Raw genomic sequence first — 23,475 nt, forward strand, 5'->3', positions numbered from 1 at the left:
ACTTGTAATATTTAAATTTAAAAATATGTCACCTAAATTAAATGATTAAATTTAACAAATGAGCACCTTCGAGGCACGGTTTTAAAGAGACTTTCACACGTGCTAAGGGACTGGGATTCGGTACGGTCAACCACGTGTCTTCTCTTTCTCCTACGCCCTAATATATTCCTCCTCTTCCCATTGACCAAAAAACATAACCTCTTTCCTTTTTCTCTTTAACGCTTTCAGTCACCAAAACGTTGTCGTTGTAAGCCTCTCATTTTATTCCCCACACACTCGCCGGAGATTATTTGACGGCGACGACGAATACTTAATTAAGTGAAAGCATAATCTCCGACGATGGAGACTGAAATTCAATCGAATTTCTCTTATATGGGACGGACCTTCACTAATCTCAGTATCAATGGAAGTTCCTCAGCTTTCAGCGATTGCAACAGTGATGTATCCGGTGAGTTTCCAACAGCTTCTTCTCAAAGCCGCAGGTTGTTTTTGGCTTGTGCGTCGGAAAATTCCGATGAATTAATCGAACAACTCGTTTCCGATCTCGAGTCTAGTTCAATCGATGAGCAAAAACAAGCGGCGATTGAAATTAGACTCCTCGCGAAGAATAAACCGGAAAATCGTATTAAAATAGCTCGAGCTGGAGCAATTAAACCGTTGATTTCGCTTATCTCCTCCACCGATCCTCAGCTACAGGAAAACGGCGTTACGGCAATTCTCAATCTGTCTCTTTGCGATGAGAATAAGGAGCTTATCGCTGCATCAGGAGCGATTAAACCTCTAGTACGGGCGCTTAAAGTTGGAACCTCAACAGCCAGAGAGAACGCCGCTTGCGCTCTTCTCCGGCTGTCGCAAGTTGAGGAGAACAAAATCGCAATCGGTCGTTCAGGTGCAATTCCTCCGCTAGTGAACCTTCTAGAAACCGGAAATTTCCGTGGCAAAAAGGACGCATCAACTGCTCTTTACTCTCTCTGTTCCGTGAAAGAGAACAAAGTGAGAGCAGTACAAGCTGGCGTGATGAAGCCTTTGGTAGAACTAATGGCGGATTTCAGTTCAAATATGGTTGATAAATCAGCGTTCGTTGTGAGCGAATTGATATCAGTGCCGGAGGCAAGGCCGGCGCTGGTGGACGAAGGTGGAATTCCGGTATTGGTAGAGATCGTAGAGGTCGGATCACAACGGCAGAAGGAGATTGCCGTTTCCATTCTGTTACAGATATGTGAGGATAGCGTGGCGTACCGTACTATGGTGGCTCGCGAAGGAGCCATTCCTCCCCTCGTCGCTTTGTCACAGTCCGGAACCAGTCGCGCCAAACGAAAGGTAAAAACAAATATTATTATATTATTAAAAAAAAAGTCTATTTTCTATTGCGTAGATTCGAGTATATCAAAAACGAATATCGAAAATTCAAACATATCTTTAAATAACTTGAGATTATTACATTAAAATATTCTCAACTGTTAATCGATTGCACTTAAATGTTATTCCATTCGTTAACATTGCCAATAATATATACTCGATTAATAGTTATTATCCCAAAAAATTACTTTATAACAGTGAGGTGTTAGGGAACTGAACATGGACATATCTTTACTGTTAGGTGTATGAAGTAATCGTTTCTGAACAATGTCTACCCATTTGTCTATAGCTTTTTAGGGAACAAATTATTGGTTAAATTCTCTTCCTGAAGATTAATACTGCTATATAAAAGTTACAAATTGTAGTCCTATTACTTGTCCTTCTCTTGGCCACCAAATTAAGACTGATTTATTTATGTATATATACTCCTAACTTTTTCTCACACATATATTAATTTATTATGATATAATAAACTTAATAAAATGTATGGCTGACTCTTTCTTTTGTCCCAAAAGTACACCCTTCTACCTGTTACCTAATGGTTAAGAAAAGGAAAAAAGAGAAGACAATACATAAATAAAAAGAGTAAAATATACGCACATTATTTAGTGATTGAAAGTAAGTGGTATAGGTGAGTTTATAAATAATTTGCTTAAGTAGGCATAAAGTATATTGTATTAGATTAAACCTTTCTCATCTGACCGAGTTGATTGAGCCTGAGATCTGTTTCATTGTACGGGGCTTGTCTAGTGTTATTTACTATTGGTATTTTATTTTGTATAATGAGTGTTTTTGTGTATTGTAATTGGGGACAGGCGGAGAAGCTGATTGATCTTCTACGGCAACCAAGATCCGGTAACGGCGCTGCAACAGCAGTAGCAAGAACTTCTGGTGTGCCAGTCTGAACTTGTGTCCCTACATGTTTCTCTCTTTTGTTCTTTTTCTTTATTTGTATCATACCAGTCCAACAAAACCACAAATTATCATGGACAAATATATACAAAACAAAAAATATTAAAAATTTAAAAAAAAAATCGAAAAATTGTAAATGTCTTCTGTTAGAAGTAGTAGAGTAGTTTGTAAATTTGGTGGGTTTTTTATTTTTGGCCAAGGCTTGTGTTTCTTGAAATTGTGATATGAAATTGTACTACTTTTTGTTTGTTACTTGTATCCAGATTGTTCCTTTTCCTTTTGACAAGTAGCGTATTGTTTAATTAAAATCAAATGAAAGTCTGCTACGTGAAAAAGCAAAAGTAAGTCATTGTTACACGAATCCTTTTATACAACGCCAATATAAACAAAAGCGTCTCGAAGAATCTCTTTGGTTTTCTTTCTTCACAATTAATCGACTATATATATTTAAATTTATATTTTTTTGTCTGGACCAATTATCCTTTTTTGCGTCTTGTAATGATGTGTTACCAATTTCCGCCGTTGACATAGCCACACACAACACAAAGTGTCAGAGTAGGTAAAAGTCCACTTACGATATAGTTTTTACGATTGAATTAGATTTATTATCATGTTTTTATCAATAAGTATACTAATTAAATTTTATCTATTAACGAACAATTTTTTTTATATCAGCGTGATTTGACAATTTAGTTGGTCGAGCTATTGGCATATTGAAGTTTTACTATTTATTTAACATTCAAACAATATTAGATCATTCCCAAGTCTTTAACCTAGGAGTTATAGGAGAAAATAAAATAAAGGGTAGAAATTAGCATATTGATTTTAACTTCAAACAAAGATTTCAAAGTTAGTTATTCTTTGAAAAGTTCCACTTTGTTCGACATAATTTAACCTAACACGAAGTTTACGAAAGAAACTAATACCTTTTTTTACTATTGGTAAATCGAAGTTTTACTATTAATTCGCTTGTTTTGCCTTTTTGTTTTCATTTAAAAAGGATCATCTTTTCATTTGACAACTTTTTAATGCATTACAAAAAGGTTCGAAGACTAACTTTTCGATTCTAATTTTTTGCATGACATATTTAAAATTATAAAATTAAAGAATATTTTTATATATTTCACTTATCTTTGATGTCAAGTTGAAATCAGACAAACACATTGAAACGAAAAAATCATAATATAAGAAACAGCATGTAAGTCTATTCATCACATGGGTGTGTAACATTATAAATCTATATCATTGATTGGACATAGATTGAAAATTATGGAAACATGTCTTTATGTTGAACGAAGCTTGGTGTGTATCTGTATTTTAGTGTCTTCTTTGATTCGAAATGACTCTTCATTGGGCCCTTGTATTAACCTATCTTCGTTGGACATGTGAACATATCAAATTTAAATCAAATGTATCTATGCTTTCCTTTTTTATTTTAAATCTTGTAACATTTGCAATCTATTATCATAATATATTTGTAACCATACTAGAACAAGAACGTGTTTGTGGATCTTTGCACCCTTTGATAGAAACATATATTTCGTCTGCTTCAATTCGTTTGTCCTATGTTTTTTTTTTAGTCTATTTCAAAAATAGTGTCTTTTTTTTTATTCGGCAGCTCTTTAGTTTTAAATTTCTATATGACATGCTTATAGAACATTTTGATATATTCTATGTATCTTTAGTTTGATATCACAAGATTTAAAGTTATTCTTTTTTTATTTTCGTAAATTTTACATTAAATTAAAATAAGATAAACAAATTGTAATAGAAGGAATAATATTTAGAACATCACAAGCATATATATTAAAAGAATTCATTAGAATCAATGATCAGTCAAATGAGGGACCGAGGCGTTAGGTAATTTCATTTGAGTTAGGAGACTTCTGAAATGATCGATTGTAAAATCTTAGATATTTATCTTAAAGATAGATTTTAAAATTCTAGAATCTTCTTAAGAATATGGTTTAAAGATAAAGTTATCAAAAAATTTCTTGTAAATATATCTAAAAGCATCTGTAGACATGTATAAATAGAGGGCGCGACATTAGGCTTTTGTAATCGATTCAAGAAAAATCAATTCAAGCTAATTCTGGTTCTTTTCATTACAAAGTTCTATCGTCCTGATCCTCCTTCTCCTTTCATGCCTCCTCTTCTCTAGTTAAATCTTCTTATCCTACTTACTAACAATCTAGAGCTTCTAAAATCGTTAGCAGGATGGAAAAATTTAACTAAAGAAAGGAATCCATGAAGGAAGAACGGGGATTTGGATTAGAGAACTTTGTAATTTTTTTTAAATTTCTTTTGGCGATGAATTATAGGTCTTATTGAGTTTTGTTACTCTAAAATGATTGTTGGAATTCGCTTGAGGGAGTTTCCTTCTTTATGCTCTGGCCTGGTCTTAATGATAGAGGAGGAAGCAAAATTTGATTTTTCTCGATTATAATTAATAAAGTTTTTTTAGATTAGTTTATTTTATTTTTAAAATTATGAATTCATCGTTTATTATAATTTTTTGTTCAAATTACACAACTTTATTTTTTATGCCAAAAATATCAAATTCAGATAAACAGATATGACCACTCTCGATTTGAAATATACATATATCTCATAATGATACTTGACTTTTACAATTTCTTTAAATTCTCATTTAACATGATTGCCTTGTTAAAGCTATTTCATAAACGTCAAATAAAATGTAATATATTTAAAGCTTTAATTATGGCATAACATGTTCAAGTTGTGTAGACGTTTTACCTATTGAAATTGAAATATACAAAATTGCGGAGAAAACGCCTTGATTTAAACAAGTAAACTACTACTATAGATTATTACAACTAGTGCTACGTTTTGACTCAATTGACAATAAGTAAATACAAAGAAAACTAAGAGTCCGCTACAATGTTCAGTATCCATATTGAAATTTGAGTAAATATTATTAGTTTATATGTAAGTGGTGTTTTTTTCCTCTTATCTGGTATTTAGTACTTAGACTATAATACAAATAAATTCGAATTCACATTAATAAAATATTTTCTAATAAAGACGACTCAATATTTAGCAGGTAGAATAAAATATATATTATGTCTAAAACCCTATGGCTTTACAACCATTGGACCACTCAAGTATTTATCTTGAGTGATATTTTTAATATTAATAATTAAAGAATAATATGTACAAATAGGGAAAGTTAGGTTTTACCTTACGACAAAACTTTAACAAGGTCAAATACCTCAACTATTATTAGAAAGCATATAATAATTAATACGAATTGAACTTGGAAAATCAGAAAAATCAAATACTCTATTGATCACAATATTTGTATTACACACTATAATAATATTACAAATAAAAACGTTGGTAAAATGGTAATATTACCTTTTAAAATCTTATTATTCACTTCTATAAAATATCTTAATGTGTGCTTCTCAAACTAATAAGTAATAGTGTATGTACGAAACTCATGTTCTTAATAATTAAGATATGAAATATAAAAAAAAAAAACAGAATAATTTAAGTGTGTTTTGACTCTTACTAGAAATATACATTGATGCGATTATAATGTAATTGGTACAATTTTTACAAGAAGGAAAGATTGATCCGTATCTTTACTACATAAAAAATTATCTTTAGCGAGAATTAATTAACTACAATAGCTCAATTGCTATTAATATGTACTTTTAGCTACAATTAATACTCTTTATATATGTTCCTAGAACCTTTAGCAATATTGAATCTAATGACATTTAACTTATACCGATAAAAATTACTTTTGTCTTTGGTGAAATATATAACTTGATAGCCATTATCAAAAATGAAAATCAATAGAGATTTGAAAACTGAAAAGTGAAGACTTTAAAAAGCTTTTACAAAAGTTTTTTTTTTTTTTAAATACTTTTTCCTTTATAATTTTTGAATAAAAAACACAAGGCTTACCTAAAACTTAGACAAACAATGTTACATTACATCAAAATACTTCACTAGATCTCCCACATGCTTCATGTTCTATCCAATCCCAAATTTTATGTCCCTACTAGGATTTGTATGTCGTTAACTTTATCATATTGTGTTAAATTAGGCTTGGACCTAGCTCGCTCATTCATTCATTCATCGATATAGACATCCCCCCCTCTCCTCTCCCTCCTCTCATGTTCAAATTCGATTTTTTTAAATTTCAGATTTCATTCTCCGACACGATGAATAATATTCTTTCATTTCCTCTTCAAATCGTATCCATTGTCCTCGGATTTGGATATTCTTATTATAAATACGTGATATTCATTCATCACCCCTTTTTCTCCTCTCCTGCATATTCGGATCTGAACATTCTTTTTATTCTGAATTCTATTGTCTGATTTCATGTGTGACATTTATGGATCGAAGGTATTCTCAACATCACAATTATCCAGAGGGGAGGTGTTGGGTGGACATCAAAATTCGTTTCTATATTAAAGGACCTAACTTACATTTCAAAAACTATATAATAAAGAAAAGAGGATTAATGCTATTATCATATTTTAAAAATCCCCAAAAATTCCTTTTTTTTTTTCCATTGACGTAGGACATTTCATTCATCATGTTGTTGTCATATAATACTTCTAGTCTTGTTTAAAAGTGGAAAAGATAGTGGGGAAATTTATGTCAAATTGACAAGACACAATATAGGGAAGAACATTACGTTAATTGGTGAGGCCACACGTACGTAGTTAAATATGGTGTTGTTAATTCCACGTTAGGGGATTTCAATTTTCAAACAAATTAAACGCCTCAAATTAAAACGTGGAAAGAGAGTAAAACATAATAATTATTCTAACAACCAAGGAGCACTATGATTATGTTGTACTACTTGTTTTTTATAATATTTGGATTCTCATTTAGGTGGCTTTATATGCTTAGTTTGACATAAATAATTAATCATATGATGTTAGCGATAGGAATTTTAGCAAAGATGATCAAGAAAATAGATATCAAAATATTCAAGTGAATATCGAAATTTATTCAAAGATCATGAAATGGAAACTAATTATTTATTCGTTTGTCAAGCTTATAAAAAAGGACATATAGTTACTTCCTTTTAGGGGCGCTATTATTTTATTGAAACATTATAAGTATTTGTTGAAAAATAATGTGTATCAATATGGTTACTAAATATTACACAATATTTAAAAAGAGCCAAACAAATGTACAGATTGTTTAGTAAATGAAGGACATAAATATAAATATAAAAATAATAATAATTTTTAAAAAATATATATATATTTTTTGAGTTTGCTAGAAGAGTAAAAAATGTCTATAGGGAGCGTTTAAATAATTCAATAAAATCAAATATAATGTAGCTAATTTGAGACGGTTGGAAAATGTCTATGTCCTGCCTATAGCAAGGCCCACGAAGGGTTTGGTGGTCCTGGTAGGAGTCATGATCAAATATAACGTGTGTTTGATGGACTTAGTTAAAATATAAAGTAACGTCTTATTATCAGCTATAGCTTTTAACAAAATACAATAAGCACTAAGCGTTTGTTCCTAACAAGTGATATCACGCTTGATCCTAATCGAGACAGAGTATATATTTAATTAATAATCAACTTAGTTTTCAATTCATTTGAAAGACAAGATCTACATTTTATATTCTCCATGTGACAACATTATTAAGGAAGACAACATGCCATTGTGAAGTGAAACTTATGGGAATTTTATCTATTAATAATGCCAATAATTTGAACATTGCAATAATTATTTGTAGTGGATCTGAAGTACATGTAACATGTATCGTACATCGTGGAGTAAGTACGAAAAGGACAACATATGTATGCTAGTCCCTATAAAGCCGTAAAGTCTTTCATATTTTTCGAAATTCAGCTTATTTATAAGTATATTATGTATCGAATTCACCTTATTTATACATATATTATGTATCATAAATCATGGAGTAAGTAAGAAAAAAGACAACACGTATATATGATGGGGCCTCTATATGTACGATAGATTTGTCGAAGATCTTTCATACAAAGTTATACTTCAGAAAAGTTAAAGCGTGATTAGAATTTTTTTTATATTTTTCAAGATCCACCTTTTTTCAATTAGTCGTTATATTTATCAATAATAAGTAAGCATTACTTTTTCTATAGTTTAGTTTATATCCCAATAAAGAAAAATGTAATTACTTTGATTTGATTGTATTACCTAGGAAATAATTGGCTATATATTTAAAAAAGAAAAACGAATAAATTAATTGCGCTTCATTTCATTGGTCATCTCATACTAATTGTTTTGATTTATTAGGTTAAATATTAAGTTATATATACAGATATATATATAGGAGGAAAAAAAAAAGAAGATGGTCATTTACGTTGTTGTATTTTTTTAATAAAAAGAAGTTTTCTTTTGTTATATTTAAGTCCAATTAAGTAACATATAATAATATTACACGCAAGAGTTCTTAGTTTCTAACTTCTAATACAAGCCACAATTTAAGTTTGTGATACAATCAAGAAAAATGACTTATTACCAAGAATTGTGAAGTTTTTTAAAAATTTTAATCAGTGATCTCGATTTGTTCAAGATATGTATTTGTCCTTACTCAGGAACATTTTAGGATTAATTACGGAAATCTCATCTTTTAATTTATTTATAACCATTATCTCCTATAAGTTTCACAAATTTTCAAAATTCCTCATTTTCGCGCATCATATTAATGTATCTTGCGCATCATATTAATGTATCTCGCGCATCAGACTAGTGTATCATGTAAAAATATACCTCGCACATCATATTAGTGTATCTCGCGCATCATATAGTGTATCTCGCGCATCAAATTAATATATCTCGCGCATCACATTAGTGTATCATGTATCTAATGTAACTCGCCCATCAGATTAGTGTATCTCACGCATCAAATTAATGCATCTCGAGCATTAGATTAATGATTCAACGCTTATATTACTATATCCGTTTTGAGAAATTTTTATAATTATAAACTTTTAAGCGATAAATTATAATTTTACGTTAAAAGTATATGATTTCTGTAATTTGCCCAACATTTTACCCCAAAGTGAATATTCCATCTTGGATCTATCTTGTCCATTAACACATCTTATATCAGCCCATAAGTGAGGACTGGTAGCCCATAGATATTGCCAAAACCCAAAAAAATGAAGGCCCGATCCACACCAAATTTGACTTGTGTCTGATTTTTAAATTTAACGGTGTACGTATCGACGTTGGAATAAATTCAAATATACAATGCCTATGATAAATTTTGACAAAATTTAACTTCACATGCAATGTCTAAAATTTCTCTAGTTCATGCATTTATGTTTGAACTGTACTTCAGTCATTTTATCTAAAGTTTAATTGGTAATAGTCAAAATTTAGGAGTTGTATATGTGAACTTTCACATATTGCAAACATACAAATTATATTTGTATGCTATAGCTATAGTTTGCATAATTGCGCTTAATAGCAAACATAAATATGTATATTTCGCTATATATATACAAAAGAAAGCAATTTTATAATCTGCTTTGATATATATATACAAAAGAGCAATTGTATAATATGTGTTTGCTATTATATACAATTATGTGAAGTTTAATTAGGAATGTCAAAATAGACTGCCCTTGAAATTTTTGCAACTTAAAATTAGCTTAATATTCACATTATAATGATATGGGTCCTTGTAAATGCCCTGGGCCTGAAACTATGGCTTATATTATGGGCTATATATCCAAAACACTTGAAAGCTCACAGCCATCAATTATGACCCGGGGAATTAGCCTAAGAAAATATGACTCGCTACGTTTAAATTCTTATTATAACGATTTTTTATTTTAAAAAATACTATTAAAGATACGGAGAAAATCCCGTGATATTTAAATTTGATTTCCGAAATTATAATGGTCTCAAAAATCCATAACAAGACTATTCAAAGTATTGGATTAGATTAATTGTGGACTATTCAAACTTTGTTATAAACAATTCACACTACTATAAACAACAATAACATGTTTAATAGATTCTCGACTCGAACTATGTTTCTTGAATCACATAAGAACTATCACTATATATACTTACTTTGTTTCTTATAACAGAAAATTAAATGGTACAACCTCATACGAAATTGGATCAACAATTCATTACATTAGTACAATTCTATCCGTTCAAGTTTTAAACAAAATAAATCGTACACAAAAGCGAGTATAATTATTTTTCCTACTTCAAAATTATTAACAAAGACTGACACTATTTTTGTACCACATGACTTTATGTTTTTTTTTAGGCCAAATACATAAGCAGATCCCTAAACTTGTTGGGTTTTTTTCCTCAGGTACTTTAACTACGTCATTTTCCTATTGAATTATTAAATCCCCATAATTTGTTCCATTTAAACAATCATCGTTGTCTGATGTGGAACCAGATTTATGAGGGGTATTGATAGAGGATACATATGTTGTTCCACAACTCATTAGTCCAATTGATAGTGAAAATATTCGAGAATAATTGTGTTTTACTTAAGTCATTTGAACACATTAGAAAACAAATGAGACTAACACGGTTTGTCTTCATTCCTTCAATCAAAATTATTACAATTCAAACACACTTGAAGGCATTTACAATAGAAAAGCCGATCAAAATCAACCAACAATGTTTTAAAGGAACAAATTATGGGTGGTTCAATGATTCAATAGAAAAATGACGTAGTTGAGATGCCCGAACCCAACAAATTTAGGGATATGTTTATGTATTTAACCTTTTTTTTAAGATGCAAATTCTTCTTTACATACATAAATACCAAAGGAAAAAAACAAAAGTGAATTTGAATAATACAACCCTAAAAATAAAGAGGAAAGTGGAAATGGTCCAAAGAAGGGACACTTTCTCACGTGAAATTTATCATGTGCATCTTATCCTCTTTTCTTATGGATAATCATATTGGACCCATCCTTGACATTTTGCCTGATCTCACCATCTCCTTCAAAATTTATTCTCGATCTCATACGATTGATATTAATTATATAAGATTTTTTTCGTATCATAATAAATTATTAGAACCAAATTTTACACTCTTGAATTCACAAAATTTGGGTCAATTTATTTGTGAAGTAAACACATTATAATATGATCTAATGTCAATTATGAAAAGAATAAAAATCATATTCTTTGCTTTATTCTCACATAGTAAATTGGAAAAAGAAAATTGAACAAAAACCTCTTTTCACAAAAATAATAAACTCAAAATTTGTGTATTCAAGTTTCTTTTTTTGCAAGGATTGTTATTCTTGAATGTTGTCAAAATCCTATTGGGTAAAAATCCGAACTTTTTCCACAAATCCACAAAGTGTATCAAAGGTTCAAAAATTAAACAAACCATGCATAGTCCTTTTGTCTCTTTGTTTTTGGTTTGGTTGACACAAACAAATGATAATTCAGGATTTAAATTCTATGAGTTCAACCACTCTGTATCTGCTTCAACGGGATCGATCACCTATGAGTAAGAGCCCTCCTTAGCTCTTGAGCCAATAAATTCGGGGCGCTAAGATGTGGCAAATGTCCCTCAATATTCAACCAATGCACGGTGTTCCTCCCACCAAGGTTGTTCTTTAGATACGTCGCGACTGAAGCGGGTACAGAGTGGTCCCTTGCTGTCTGAAAAATATGACATGGTACTTTCACAAGACCTAGAACACCCCTCATGTCACTATTAAACAGAGTCCTTGACACAAACAATGTTATGTCTGGTCTCATGTTGAACAATGTTCTACTGAATTCTCGTACAGCCGCCGGAACGTCGGCTCCGACGGCTAACGGGGCAAAACCATTGACCCATGCTTCATAATTTGCCTCCATTGCTGAAAACACTTTCTCTATTTCTCCAAGTTCAAATCCACCATGGTAGTCTTCATCATTCAAGAATCTGAATTGGTGTACAACATTATTTAATCAACGATTTGGTGGAGATAAAAAGGTTTCTAAAAAAGTTTAAGATAAGGATTCTGATAACATGAAATGTCATTTGATTGATCATAACATTCCTAAGCAAATAAATTCATGAATTTTGTCAAACATAAACTAAGGATAAGATAAGTTAGTTTGACAAAAGTGCTCTCAACTTTATGGGGAATTGAGAAAAAGTAAAAGAAAATAAATAAACAAAAGGACCACGTTAAATATTCCTATTTTTGAGTAGACCAACCAAACTCAATATTATATTGTATGTATAGAAACTCAAATATTATACATACATATGAACAACATTACTACAGTAACATAGTCCATGTAATATGCAATTGAAGTCAAAGAAAATTACGATATAAGCAGATTCTATTGTTACTCTGTGAATACAGAGTCGATTTTATAAATTTTACTCAAAAGATACTATATATGCACAAAAACAATAATAATATAAAGAAAAGTACGATATAAGCAGATTCTATTGTTACTCTGTGAATACAGAGTCGATTTTATAAATTTTACTCAAAAGATACTATATATGCACAAAAACAATAATAATATAATTCTTAATATATGCAAACGATATCTAAAGATCGTACGACATAAACAGAATTTACTATTACTTTATGAGGTACAGAGTTTGATTCCAATATTTTCATGCTCAGAAGGATATTATACGTATATATATATATCATATAACAAGAAATTTTTTATTAAATATCATCAACTTTTTTAAGAAAAAGAAACTCAAATGATATTTTAACTCTCCAAAATTAAAGTATATAAATGCGCTATATTTAAATGTCCAACTGTGAAATAAATTTACCACAATCCATTTACTTATTTCATTTGTCATTTAAATACATGTGTGATGTACTTATTAATTTGACTTAAATATCGGATGTAATTTTTTTTTTTAAAAAAATCGATATTCCCCATTTTCTACAAATTGGTCAATACTAGTATTATTCTTTTGCTATTTAAATTTATGTCATTTTTTATTAATCAAAAATTAAATTTCATAAAATTTAATTAATAGTATAAATTTTCAAATATTTATATTTTAGTTTTGATTTAAATTAACTCGAATAAACTAAAATGTCACCTAGGATAAATAACACCTTACGTAGTAGATTTATATAATTCTCGTATGACTTATGAGTTATTGCAAAAGAAATCGAACAAGTAAAAAAAAAAGTTAAAAATTTAAATTAAAAAAAAGAAGAAAATTCACCTGGGCGTAGCTCCGATGAGGATGAGTTTAGAGAAGAGTTCAGGGCGGCGAATCGAAGCGAGAATTCCGATCATGGCGGAGACAGAGTGTCCGACATAGGAACAACGATCGATAGCAAGAGCATCGAGAATATGTAGAAGATCATCAACGTAAGGGTCGAGTGTCGTATAACGTCGGAAATCGAAGAAATCAGGATTTACACTGCCGGCGCAGACAAGGTCATACAAAACAACACGGTAATCTCGGAGAAAAAAAGGTAAAATTCGATTCCAAGCGGATTGGTCGGTACCGAACCCATGGGCTAAAACCAAAACTCTTTCGCCGGAACCGACGACCCGAACGTTAAGAGCATCTAAAAGGGTCTGACCCATTTTCAGTTTTTTTGGTTCCTTTTTTTTATTGGACTGAAGAATACTTAATCTTTTTTTTTTTGGTTTAATGGTTGTGTGAATGGGAAAAATTCATTGGAGGGGTGTGGTACTTATAAAGTTGCCAAAAGACACCTACTTACTTTTCATCCGTCTTAATTTAGCTATTTTTATTTGATATAGAATTTAGAAAATGTTGTAAAATCAAAATTATAAGAAGAAAAGAAAAGTAGACGTAGGAGAAAACTTTCTTCTTATTCAAGTATATGTAAGTTTCATATGTATATATTACAATAGTGAATGAACAACTTTATTTATAGAGTGAGAAATCACTCTAAAGGTCACCATACTAAGTATCATAATAAATAGATACATTCTTATTCAAAGATCATCATATTAGTTTTTGTATGTACGTAATATTATATGATAGTAGTTATACTTTACTCGTGAAAAACACGTAAAACGTTTAAACCGAAAAAAAAACACTATTAACTATTCATTCTTTCTCCAATTTGAATATTTTTTTTAAAAAAAAATCTATACAAATTGTATTTTTCCGTTAAATATAACTATGGCCACTTATGTTTGATTGTAATGGAGTATAAGGCCCCTTTTTTAAGGAGGTCTAAATTTGAATGGTATAATATTAGACTGTTAAGATAAAATTGTTTAAATAGACTAAAAATTTATTAAATTTAAATATATCCAAATCATTTATATCTTTAATAAAGTTTTAGTAGCATTAATGAAGAGTTAATACTTTGTATAAATAATTTTCAGTACCATTTTATCAAAATTATTATTCACCAGTCACCCTCATAATTATTTTTATCAGTACAATCATTATTACTGGTTAACCGTTCATCGTTCACCATCTGTGTTATCACAATCATCATTGTTATCAACTATTATTGTCACCTTCATCAATATAATTATATTCAGAATTATCGTCGCCGCCTCCATTAGCACTATCAATCACTATCACCAATGTGACTCTCTAGTATCAATCACCTCCACTATTATATAACTAGCATCGTCATTAACTATTATCAACATATCAAATTATCGACAACCACCACACATTCTTTTAACCCTATCATTGACATTTGACATCAGCAACTACTAGTTAATTATTGTCATCCACCAACCCCAAACAAAATAAAGCTACTCAATTTTGATAAGCATAAAAGAATGGAAGTGTCAAACGTATTTCCTAAATTAAAACATTATTTTAGACAAACTCCAAACATATATAATACTATAAATATTTTTGTCAAGTTGTTTGTTTTTGTTCTATCGTGTGACATATTTTAAGTGGACGTCCATAATTTATTGTACTTGTATAAACTCAAATGTCAGAAGATTTGTCTATTGGCTACAAATTAATCTAGTGTACCTTCGTTCATTTGGACAACATTATCTATATTAGATTTTCGAAATCTAAACCTTGACAAATACAAAAAGTCAAAGAATTTTGTCTTTTCCTAAAGGGACAGTTCAACTGTTACTTTCTCTGGTTCATAATGAAATATCCTATGAATTTTATTTACTACCAAAAACTATTCCGAGGGGATAAAAAAAATGTACCTTAATATGTTTTTCGAAAAAATTGAGGAAAATTTGAATTGATGAGGGCAATTATGTCGATTCAAGTGGATATTAGAATTTTGAATTCGACTCTAACCCAAGCAATATCTCATTATTATATTCATTTGACGACTAAAAGATTGAGTTTAAAATTTATATTTGTCGATGACAATTCACAAATAAATAATTGTTAGAGTGACTTCAAGTCTCACATTAGTTGAATAATGAATTAGTGGTCTGTTATAATTAATACTTGAATAATCATTTTCTCATTAGCTAACTTTTGAGGTTGAGTTAAACTAAAATTTCGTTCAAGTTTGGCCTCCTCGTCCTCGCTCTTGTTGGGCTTGGGTGCGAAGGGTGTAAGAGTGAGTTAGAGCCTCATATTGTCAAAGGAATAGACTAGTATTTTGCTTATATGAACTAAGACATTTATTCCCTCATTAGTTAAATTAGAAGTTAATTTAGATCCATGTGTTATAATTTTACCATATATACAGTATTTTCTCATCATAATGAATTTGTTTGTTTTTAAAAAATATTAATTAAATAAAAATTATTTAATAAATTATATCTTATATTTTTTAAATAGACGTATATCATTAAAATGATCGTTAAAATGAAACAAAAAAAGTAGCGTAGAAAAGATAAAAACTAAAACACTTTAATGAGTTTGTGAATTGTGAGTCATTGATGGAGATGATATTAAATAAGGACCACGAGGGTGTGTGCTGTCATTTATGAATAACCAACTAAATTATCAAGAGTCCAGCAACTTTTTCATAAATTTGCATTTGTATTCACTCTTTTATCTCACCAAACATATATACATGTCATTAATATTGTTTTTCCAAAATAAATTAATATGCAAATATATAGTTGGACTAAAAGGACAGTGGTGATCAAGGGGACCCAAGAGAATACTTATCTAAAAAAAAAATAAAATTCAAATCTAGTATCTTCATTGATTGATGAAATCTACCACTCAAAACTAGTCATATCAAGGACTTATTTACACAAAACTTGGCCTCACAAGTCAGAAAGCATTCATGACAATTTCTAGGCTTTTCTCTTCTTCTTGTTTCTTTTCTTTGTTTATTAATATCACACGGTACGAATTTTCTAATTAATTTAGATTTATATTGTATAAGATTTAAATGAATTTGTCATTTTTATTAAGGGTAAAAGAATCGTATATTTAGGGCCCGTTTGAATGGGCTTAATAAAAGCAGTTTTAAAAAAGTACTTTTGAAGTGCTGAAACTTATTTTTAAAATAAATAGTTATGCGTTTGGATAAAAGTGCTGAAGTTAAAAAAAAAGTTGTTGATGTGTTTGGCAAATAAGTGCTGATAAACAGCTTTTTAAATTAAAATGTCTGAAATATCCTTAAAAATTGTTAACATAATAAAAGTTAATTAATTTATATTTTACAGCCATAAATAATTATATTTTGCTATCATTCACATATTTCTTTCTAATCACAAATTATTTATAAGAGGAATATAAATTTATTATAGATTTTAAAGATATATAATTTGAATAGATCAAAGAACGATTTAAGATTTATTTTAGTTTCATCCATAGGTAATAATAATTGTCTAAAAATATTAAGGGCAAAACAATTAAGGGTTATGGAAGAAAGAGATGTTAGGGTTATGTGGGTAATTTGGAGATTATATAAAAATATTAAGGGCAAAAAGGTAAAAATGTAGTCAACTTAAAACAGCTTATAAGCTAAAAAAAAAAAAAGTACCCCTACCCCAGCTTTTAACTTTTGGCTTAAAATAAGTTTTTTTTAACTTAAAATAAGTTATTTTGAGTATTGCCAAACAGCTAAATAAGTCAAAAATCAGCTTTTAAGTCAGTTTGATCAGCTTTTAAGCTGAGCCAAACAGGCTCTTATTCTATTACAGAGCTAATAGTCTATTTGTTTATTGACATGATAAATATAAATATGTCATTTTATTTGACCTCAACTCATATTTATGTCTTTCAGTTTTGAATGTGCACAAGTAGAAAATTATATAAAATTGAATAAGTAGACATACATGATCATATGTGACATAATACATGTATGACATAAATTGTTATAAATGATGTCACGCAAAACATATGTGTCTATTTGTTTGATTTCATATGTGACATAATACGTGTATGACATAAATTGTTATACATGATGTTATAAAGAACTTATGTATCTATTTGTTTAATTTTATATCAGCTTAAATGTCTATTTGTGTTGATTCAAAATTGGAGGGTGTCACTTGACTTTACAGTTGATACTTCTCAGCCTTGAATGAAATAGATTATAAGGGGATTTCTTTCAATCAATTAAATGTAATTATATTCGTCCACTGTAATAGTATTATCATTCGCTTTTGATTTAGGAACATACAACTTTTAATTTACCTAGATGTCACATATATATACATTAACCGTTAAGAATTCAATATCGTTCTTATTAAAGTTATATTAATCAGTATCATCTTAAATACGTGGGATTCGCCTAGACTCAGTTGCATGTTAAAATCTACCCCAATATCATCGTTCAATGCGGCAACAAGAACCAAAAAAAAAATGGACCATAGAGTATATTCTCATTCCATCTTTTAGAGGGGCCTATAGTATAATTTGAAGGCTACCTCCAATATAATATACAGTGAAAATTACTAAAGTTTGAATCAGATTCTTATAATTATATAATATGAGTTCCAGCTGATCTCTTTATGATGAGAATATATTTATATCTTCATGTCCAAAATAATATAAACATGAGATATATACATCTAAATTGCTCCTCTTTTAGCCTTTTTTAGCCCTGAGATTTTGTCACTTCTCACAATTTGATCAAACTGTCTTTTTTGGAATAAAACAAGCTTTTTTTTTTTATACGGTAGTACTTTCCAGCTACTTTATTCTTATAAATTATGGACCTGTACTGGATAAGTGCGAGATAGATATTTAGTAAGCATAATGCATAAATGTCTCATTTAATTTGGTCTCAACAAATATCTATGTATTTCAACTTCTTTGAGTGTGGACAAATAGATACATGTTATATATAACATCTTCCGTGGTTTCCACGTGTATTCATATTAAGTTGTTCTACCTATTTATTGGAAAATATTGGTAATTAACAGTGAGAATTAAGAACATTTAGTCACCAATCAAGTAAATAATTTATATTATTAGTAAAATACATAATATAGTTTAATATATATATATATATATAGACAATGATCTCAAAGTCCATCATTAAACAAGTGCAAATAGTATAAAGTAGCTTCCTACTCTCAAAATAAAATAAACCACTCAAAAAAAAATTTAATTTGCACTCTAATCCATAGTATTAAGAGATTTAATTTGTATTCTTTCATACAAACTAAAAACACAAAAAAGGAAAGGTAGAGTACATATATAAGGGCTCGTTTATACGAATAAATAAGGGATAAATCAATTATGAAACTAATTTTAGGATTAGTTTTTTTTTAGTCGTAGGATATAACCCTCCGCGGCTACAACGTATCGTACTGTTTAATAGCCTACAACGAACACATCAGGAGATGTAAATTACACTATGCAAGTCCAATACGATAGGCTCAACTTTGAAGATATTGATAAGAGATCAATTCCAGGTCATCTGTATGAATAACACTTTTCAAACCAACTGAGTCATTTCGAAAGACTTTATTCATTTGGAATAACATTACATAATAATTTTATTTCAAGACTATAATATTATTTTATCATCATATAAAAATCAAATAACAATTTTATAGTAACTAATTTCAATATAATTTATTCATGACCAAACGAGATGCGTCGAATGGGAGTAGTTGGCAAGGGACCATTTCATGTTGAGTGGTGTTATCTGTTTCTTTATATGTTTGGTTGTGAATTGTTATGCCACGTGTCCCTTATCTACTCTCACTAAATTGCACTAGTTTTTATCTTTTCGTTGTTAGCTTATACCGTAAGCCATTGCATCACCTCCCCTTAGCTACGGCTTATATCATTATATTTTTATCGTATCATCGAAAATTATGATAAAATAATAAATATTTTTCTTTATTGATAGATATTTTAAATTCTAATATTCTTAAATACAAGGTTTTTTTTGTTCGAAAATGTTTAATTAGTTACCCTTACTTTGAGGTATATGTAATAGAAATATTCTAAATTTAATTAGATTTTAGTATATTATATAAAAACAGAAAAGGAAGTTATATTCACCATAAAATTGAAAGTTATCTATAAAAAAGGATTAATAAATTACCATTATATATCTCTTACGCTTCAAAGTTACTAATTTCAAAAAATATATATCTCGTGCCACTTTGAATTTAATTAGATCTTGATATATTATAAGACGTATTTTTTTATATATCATATTGATATGAGAAATATTGTAATTTATAATATTTTTTATATAATTCTAAAATATTTAAATTTTTATTTTAATATGTTAAATTAATTTAAACTATTTTAACTCAATTAATTTAATTAATCTCTAGAAACAAATTATGTATTTCGGACTAAAAGAGTACTTAATAGCTCGTAAATTATTATTATCAGCTTTCAATAATTGCCGTCACATCGACCCCTAAATTGAGTGTATTTATTTATTATGATTTTTTTCCCCTAATTTTTTAATATATTTAATTTCCTTTTTAACCTTTAGTTTCTAGTTAATCTTTTATATCCTAGTATGGAAAGTATAGATACAAAAAGCAAAAACATCATATCATAATTAATATAATTATCCAAAAGTTGAATGTTTTCTTTAGTGGCATGCGCGCAAGTTATCTTAATTCATGAGTGCATTAAGTGGGTTCTCCTCTAATTACTTTATTATATAAAAAAAATATATGTCACAAATCACAATATGCTAATTAATAATACGTATATATTTGATATATATACATGAACTGGATAAGGTGGAAGCTGACTTAACATTGGATATTAGATATGATTACAATAATAATAATAATAATTATAATAATAATAATAACATATCTTTCGATCTTGTGTACACATGTTTTTTACTTTTTATTTTAGAAAAATAAAAATATTATTAAGGGGTTGTCTGGTGGTTGGTTAATTGAAAAGTAAAATATTTATCGTATATTAAAACAAACACTTTGAGTACAATATTTATTAGCATTTTAATTGTTTTGTGTATAATTCATCATATCAAGCACGATGTTTAGATATTAGTATAAAATTGATTATGCATAACTAAAACACCTATAAGTTATTGAATATGCATAAGAAATAACTAACTCTTGCCTATATAATCAAGTTTTATAATATAAATACAGATATAACTCTAACTAACAACAAATGATCCATTAAATTGTGTTTTACCTAGAATAGTTGATTTAATGCTTGAGGGAAATGTGCTCCATGCGCAAAGCTTATCACCACATCCATCAATAGAAGTTTCAATCTGTAAGGCCAATTAGTCAAGAGATTCAATCATAACATTGTTACGTTGTACTCGATAATAAATATTGACATTAATAAAAAGTGTAAAAAGTTTTACCAGTATTATTTAAATGTCATTAAAACTAATGTTATTAAAGATTTTAGGAACACATACAAAAAGTGTTAATTAAACCTAAAAATACATATTTAACGATAATTAAAAATAAATTAACGCTAATGATCATTTTTTATATAGTGCCTCCTACACGAGGAATAATTGAATTTTGAAATTGTGAATAATGAAATGTAACTCATGCATAAATTTCTATATTCACTAACCAAGTTGTTTTCCTTCTTTTTCATTCGATGGTTGATACCTGCATTAAAATTCAATTAAATATTGATCAGTTCGCATATTGTATGACTTATTTCGGGACTACAGTACTCACAATATGATTTTTTTCATTTCCAAAAGCTTGAATTCGAGACCTCCATTTCCAAACAACCTTTGTTCAATAATATTCTCTGTCTTTTGAAAGTACTACTTATGCTTGCCATATTAACTTGTGCTTTCTTGCATATTGACGGACATAACCAACATTTGATGCTAATTACACATAATTTCAATGGAGAACAAATCAAGATATGCTAATCTTTTAAGAAAGTAAATTAAATAATATGAGTAAATAATACTAGAGTTTATATATAACATCCTAACGGATCATTTATTATAGGGATAAATAAGAATATTTCATCAGATTAATCTCACTTTTTATATGGTATAAACGAATTCATTATTTATACTAAAATATGTTTTGGACTAAAATAATTTAGAAATTAAATAATTTCCGTTAGCAAAACATATAATAAAATAATTTCATAGAATATCCTGGTACATGGATATTTGATACATGCATTGGAGAAAACAACTTTTGATGATTCAAAAAAATAAAATTCAGACATAGGTGCTTTTATGTTTAAGAATCTAATCCTAATCCGAATTGGAGTGCTTAAGAGACAATTAGTGGTGGAGAATAATGTACTTATTAATTAATTACTAATTAAATTGAAAAGTCAAATGACAAGAAATTTAGAAATAATCATAGAGGTAATAATTGTTTCTAAAAGGCAAATGGATTTGATTAGATTAGTCAATGCACGCGTGATTTTATAATTTCATCAATCCACTCCCATTATTTGGCATTATTTCTAGGGACATATATTTTTATAGGAGAAAATTATAGTTTTATTTATAGCAACATGGTTCTCAAAAATAATATTATGAAGGTGTATTTAAAGTTTTAATTAGTATGTACAAAACAATATTATAGTTAATAATAAGCATATAAAGTCAAATCTTATTCTATAGTGATGTGAATCTCGAAAATACTCTTTACATTAATTAATATTAATTTATTAATTAAATAATATTTCTATAAAATAATAAGATTTTGTGGTTACAATTATATTAATTTCGAGAGATTTTAATGTAAATATTCTTTGTTGCCAAATGATGAACCACACTGCATGAATTGCAGCAAACCCCTAAATGGGCTTTAAGACGTAGGCCCATTTGTTGTCATCGAACACCTAACTGGGCTCTAAGTAAGATGCAGGCCCAATTTATGTTGAGTTTGAGAAAAGCCCGGCCCACCTATTTTGGGCTTGTGGTTGCGTATTGGGCCTTACTCATCTCTCCATGAAGCACAAAAAAGAATCATGTTTCTTTAAGCAAATTACATCTCTTTGTTTGTTTCGTATTGAGTTGACAGAGTTAAAGAAAGTAAAGAAAAATTCTGAATTATTTGATCTAAAACTAAGATATGAAGAGTGTATCAAAATGATCTTTAATCATATTATGTATAAACACGTTATGTGGAAAGTTGAAAGTAAGGAGTTGTCGAAAAAGGAAAAGTACTTTTTTTTCAAGCAGACTAAAACTGGAGATAAAAGAAATAAATTAAAACGGTGATTTTTAATTCAAAAATGTTCTCCTTCATACCAAACATACCCTAAGTGATTAACTACGATTTTAAATATTTGACAATGATATTCATTCAAGTATGTTCTTTTTACTCTATTTTGAAACTTCAATCTTTTTTATGTTTTCATAAACATAATATTTTTGTAGGATCAAAAATAAGCGAGAATAAACCGAATTAATAAATAAACGATTCATTAATCCACTTAAATGTGATTTGATTTTTCCACTTCCCCTTGAACATTATGAATCAAAATTAATATTTTAAAAACACAAAAAAACAAGAAACTTATGGGCGGCCAACGTATATGTCATCCACTCTGTCAACATGTGCTAAACAATGTATTTAACTTAGAAAAATCAAGTATCCAATAATCTCTTTTTTCTTTTTAATATGCATCCAATTAGATCTACAACAACAACACCGTATCGATAATTTAAGATAAAATATATGCAAATTTTATTTTTATAATTATAAATTTTTGATAGATTCTCGATTATTAAATTAGGTCTTAGAGCTAACTCAAACCCTAAAAATTAGCTTAAAGGGAGAAGGACTATTCAAATCTTATAAGGAGTTCACCTATTTCATTAACCACATATGTAAGACTTTTGTCATTCTTTAAACTCCACCTCACGCAAGTGCATAACTTTT

At 28.9% G+C, this 23,475-nt stretch overlaps 2 protein-coding genes across 2 annotated transcripts; one reads left to right on the plus strand and one right to left on the minus strand.

The window, feature by feature from the left end:
- Positions 1-179: 179 nt before the first annotated feature.
- On the plus strand, positions 180-2,529 carry LOC107015934 (U-box domain-containing protein 4-like). The gene is made up of 2 exons (XM_015216384.2): positions 180-1,320; positions 2,175-2,529. Exons 1-2 carry the CDS (start codon positions 340-342, stop codon positions 2,262-2,264), a joined length of 1,071 nt encoding a protein of 356 aa, XP_015071870.1. The 5' UTR covers positions 180-339; the 3' UTR covers positions 2,265-2,529.
- Positions 2,530-11,482: 8,953 nt separating this feature from the next.
- On the minus strand, positions 11,483-13,917 carry LOC107018374 (probable strigolactone esterase DAD2). The gene is made up of 2 exons (XM_015218840.2): positions 13,457-13,917; positions 11,483-12,184 (listed from the first exon to the last, which is right to left on the minus strand). Exons 1-2 carry the CDS (start codon positions 13,825-13,827, stop codon positions 11,752-11,754), a joined length of 804 nt encoding a protein of 267 aa, XP_015074326.1. The 5' UTR covers positions 13,828-13,917; the 3' UTR covers positions 11,483-11,751.
- Between the last annotated feature and the right edge of the window lie 9,558 nt (positions 13,918-23,475).

This window comes from Solanum pennellii, chromosome 4, assembly GCF_001406875.1.
Source record: "Solanum pennellii chromosome 4, SPENNV200".
NCBI lineage: Eukaryota > Viridiplantae > Streptophyta > Magnoliopsida > Solanales > Solanaceae > Solanum > Solanum pennellii.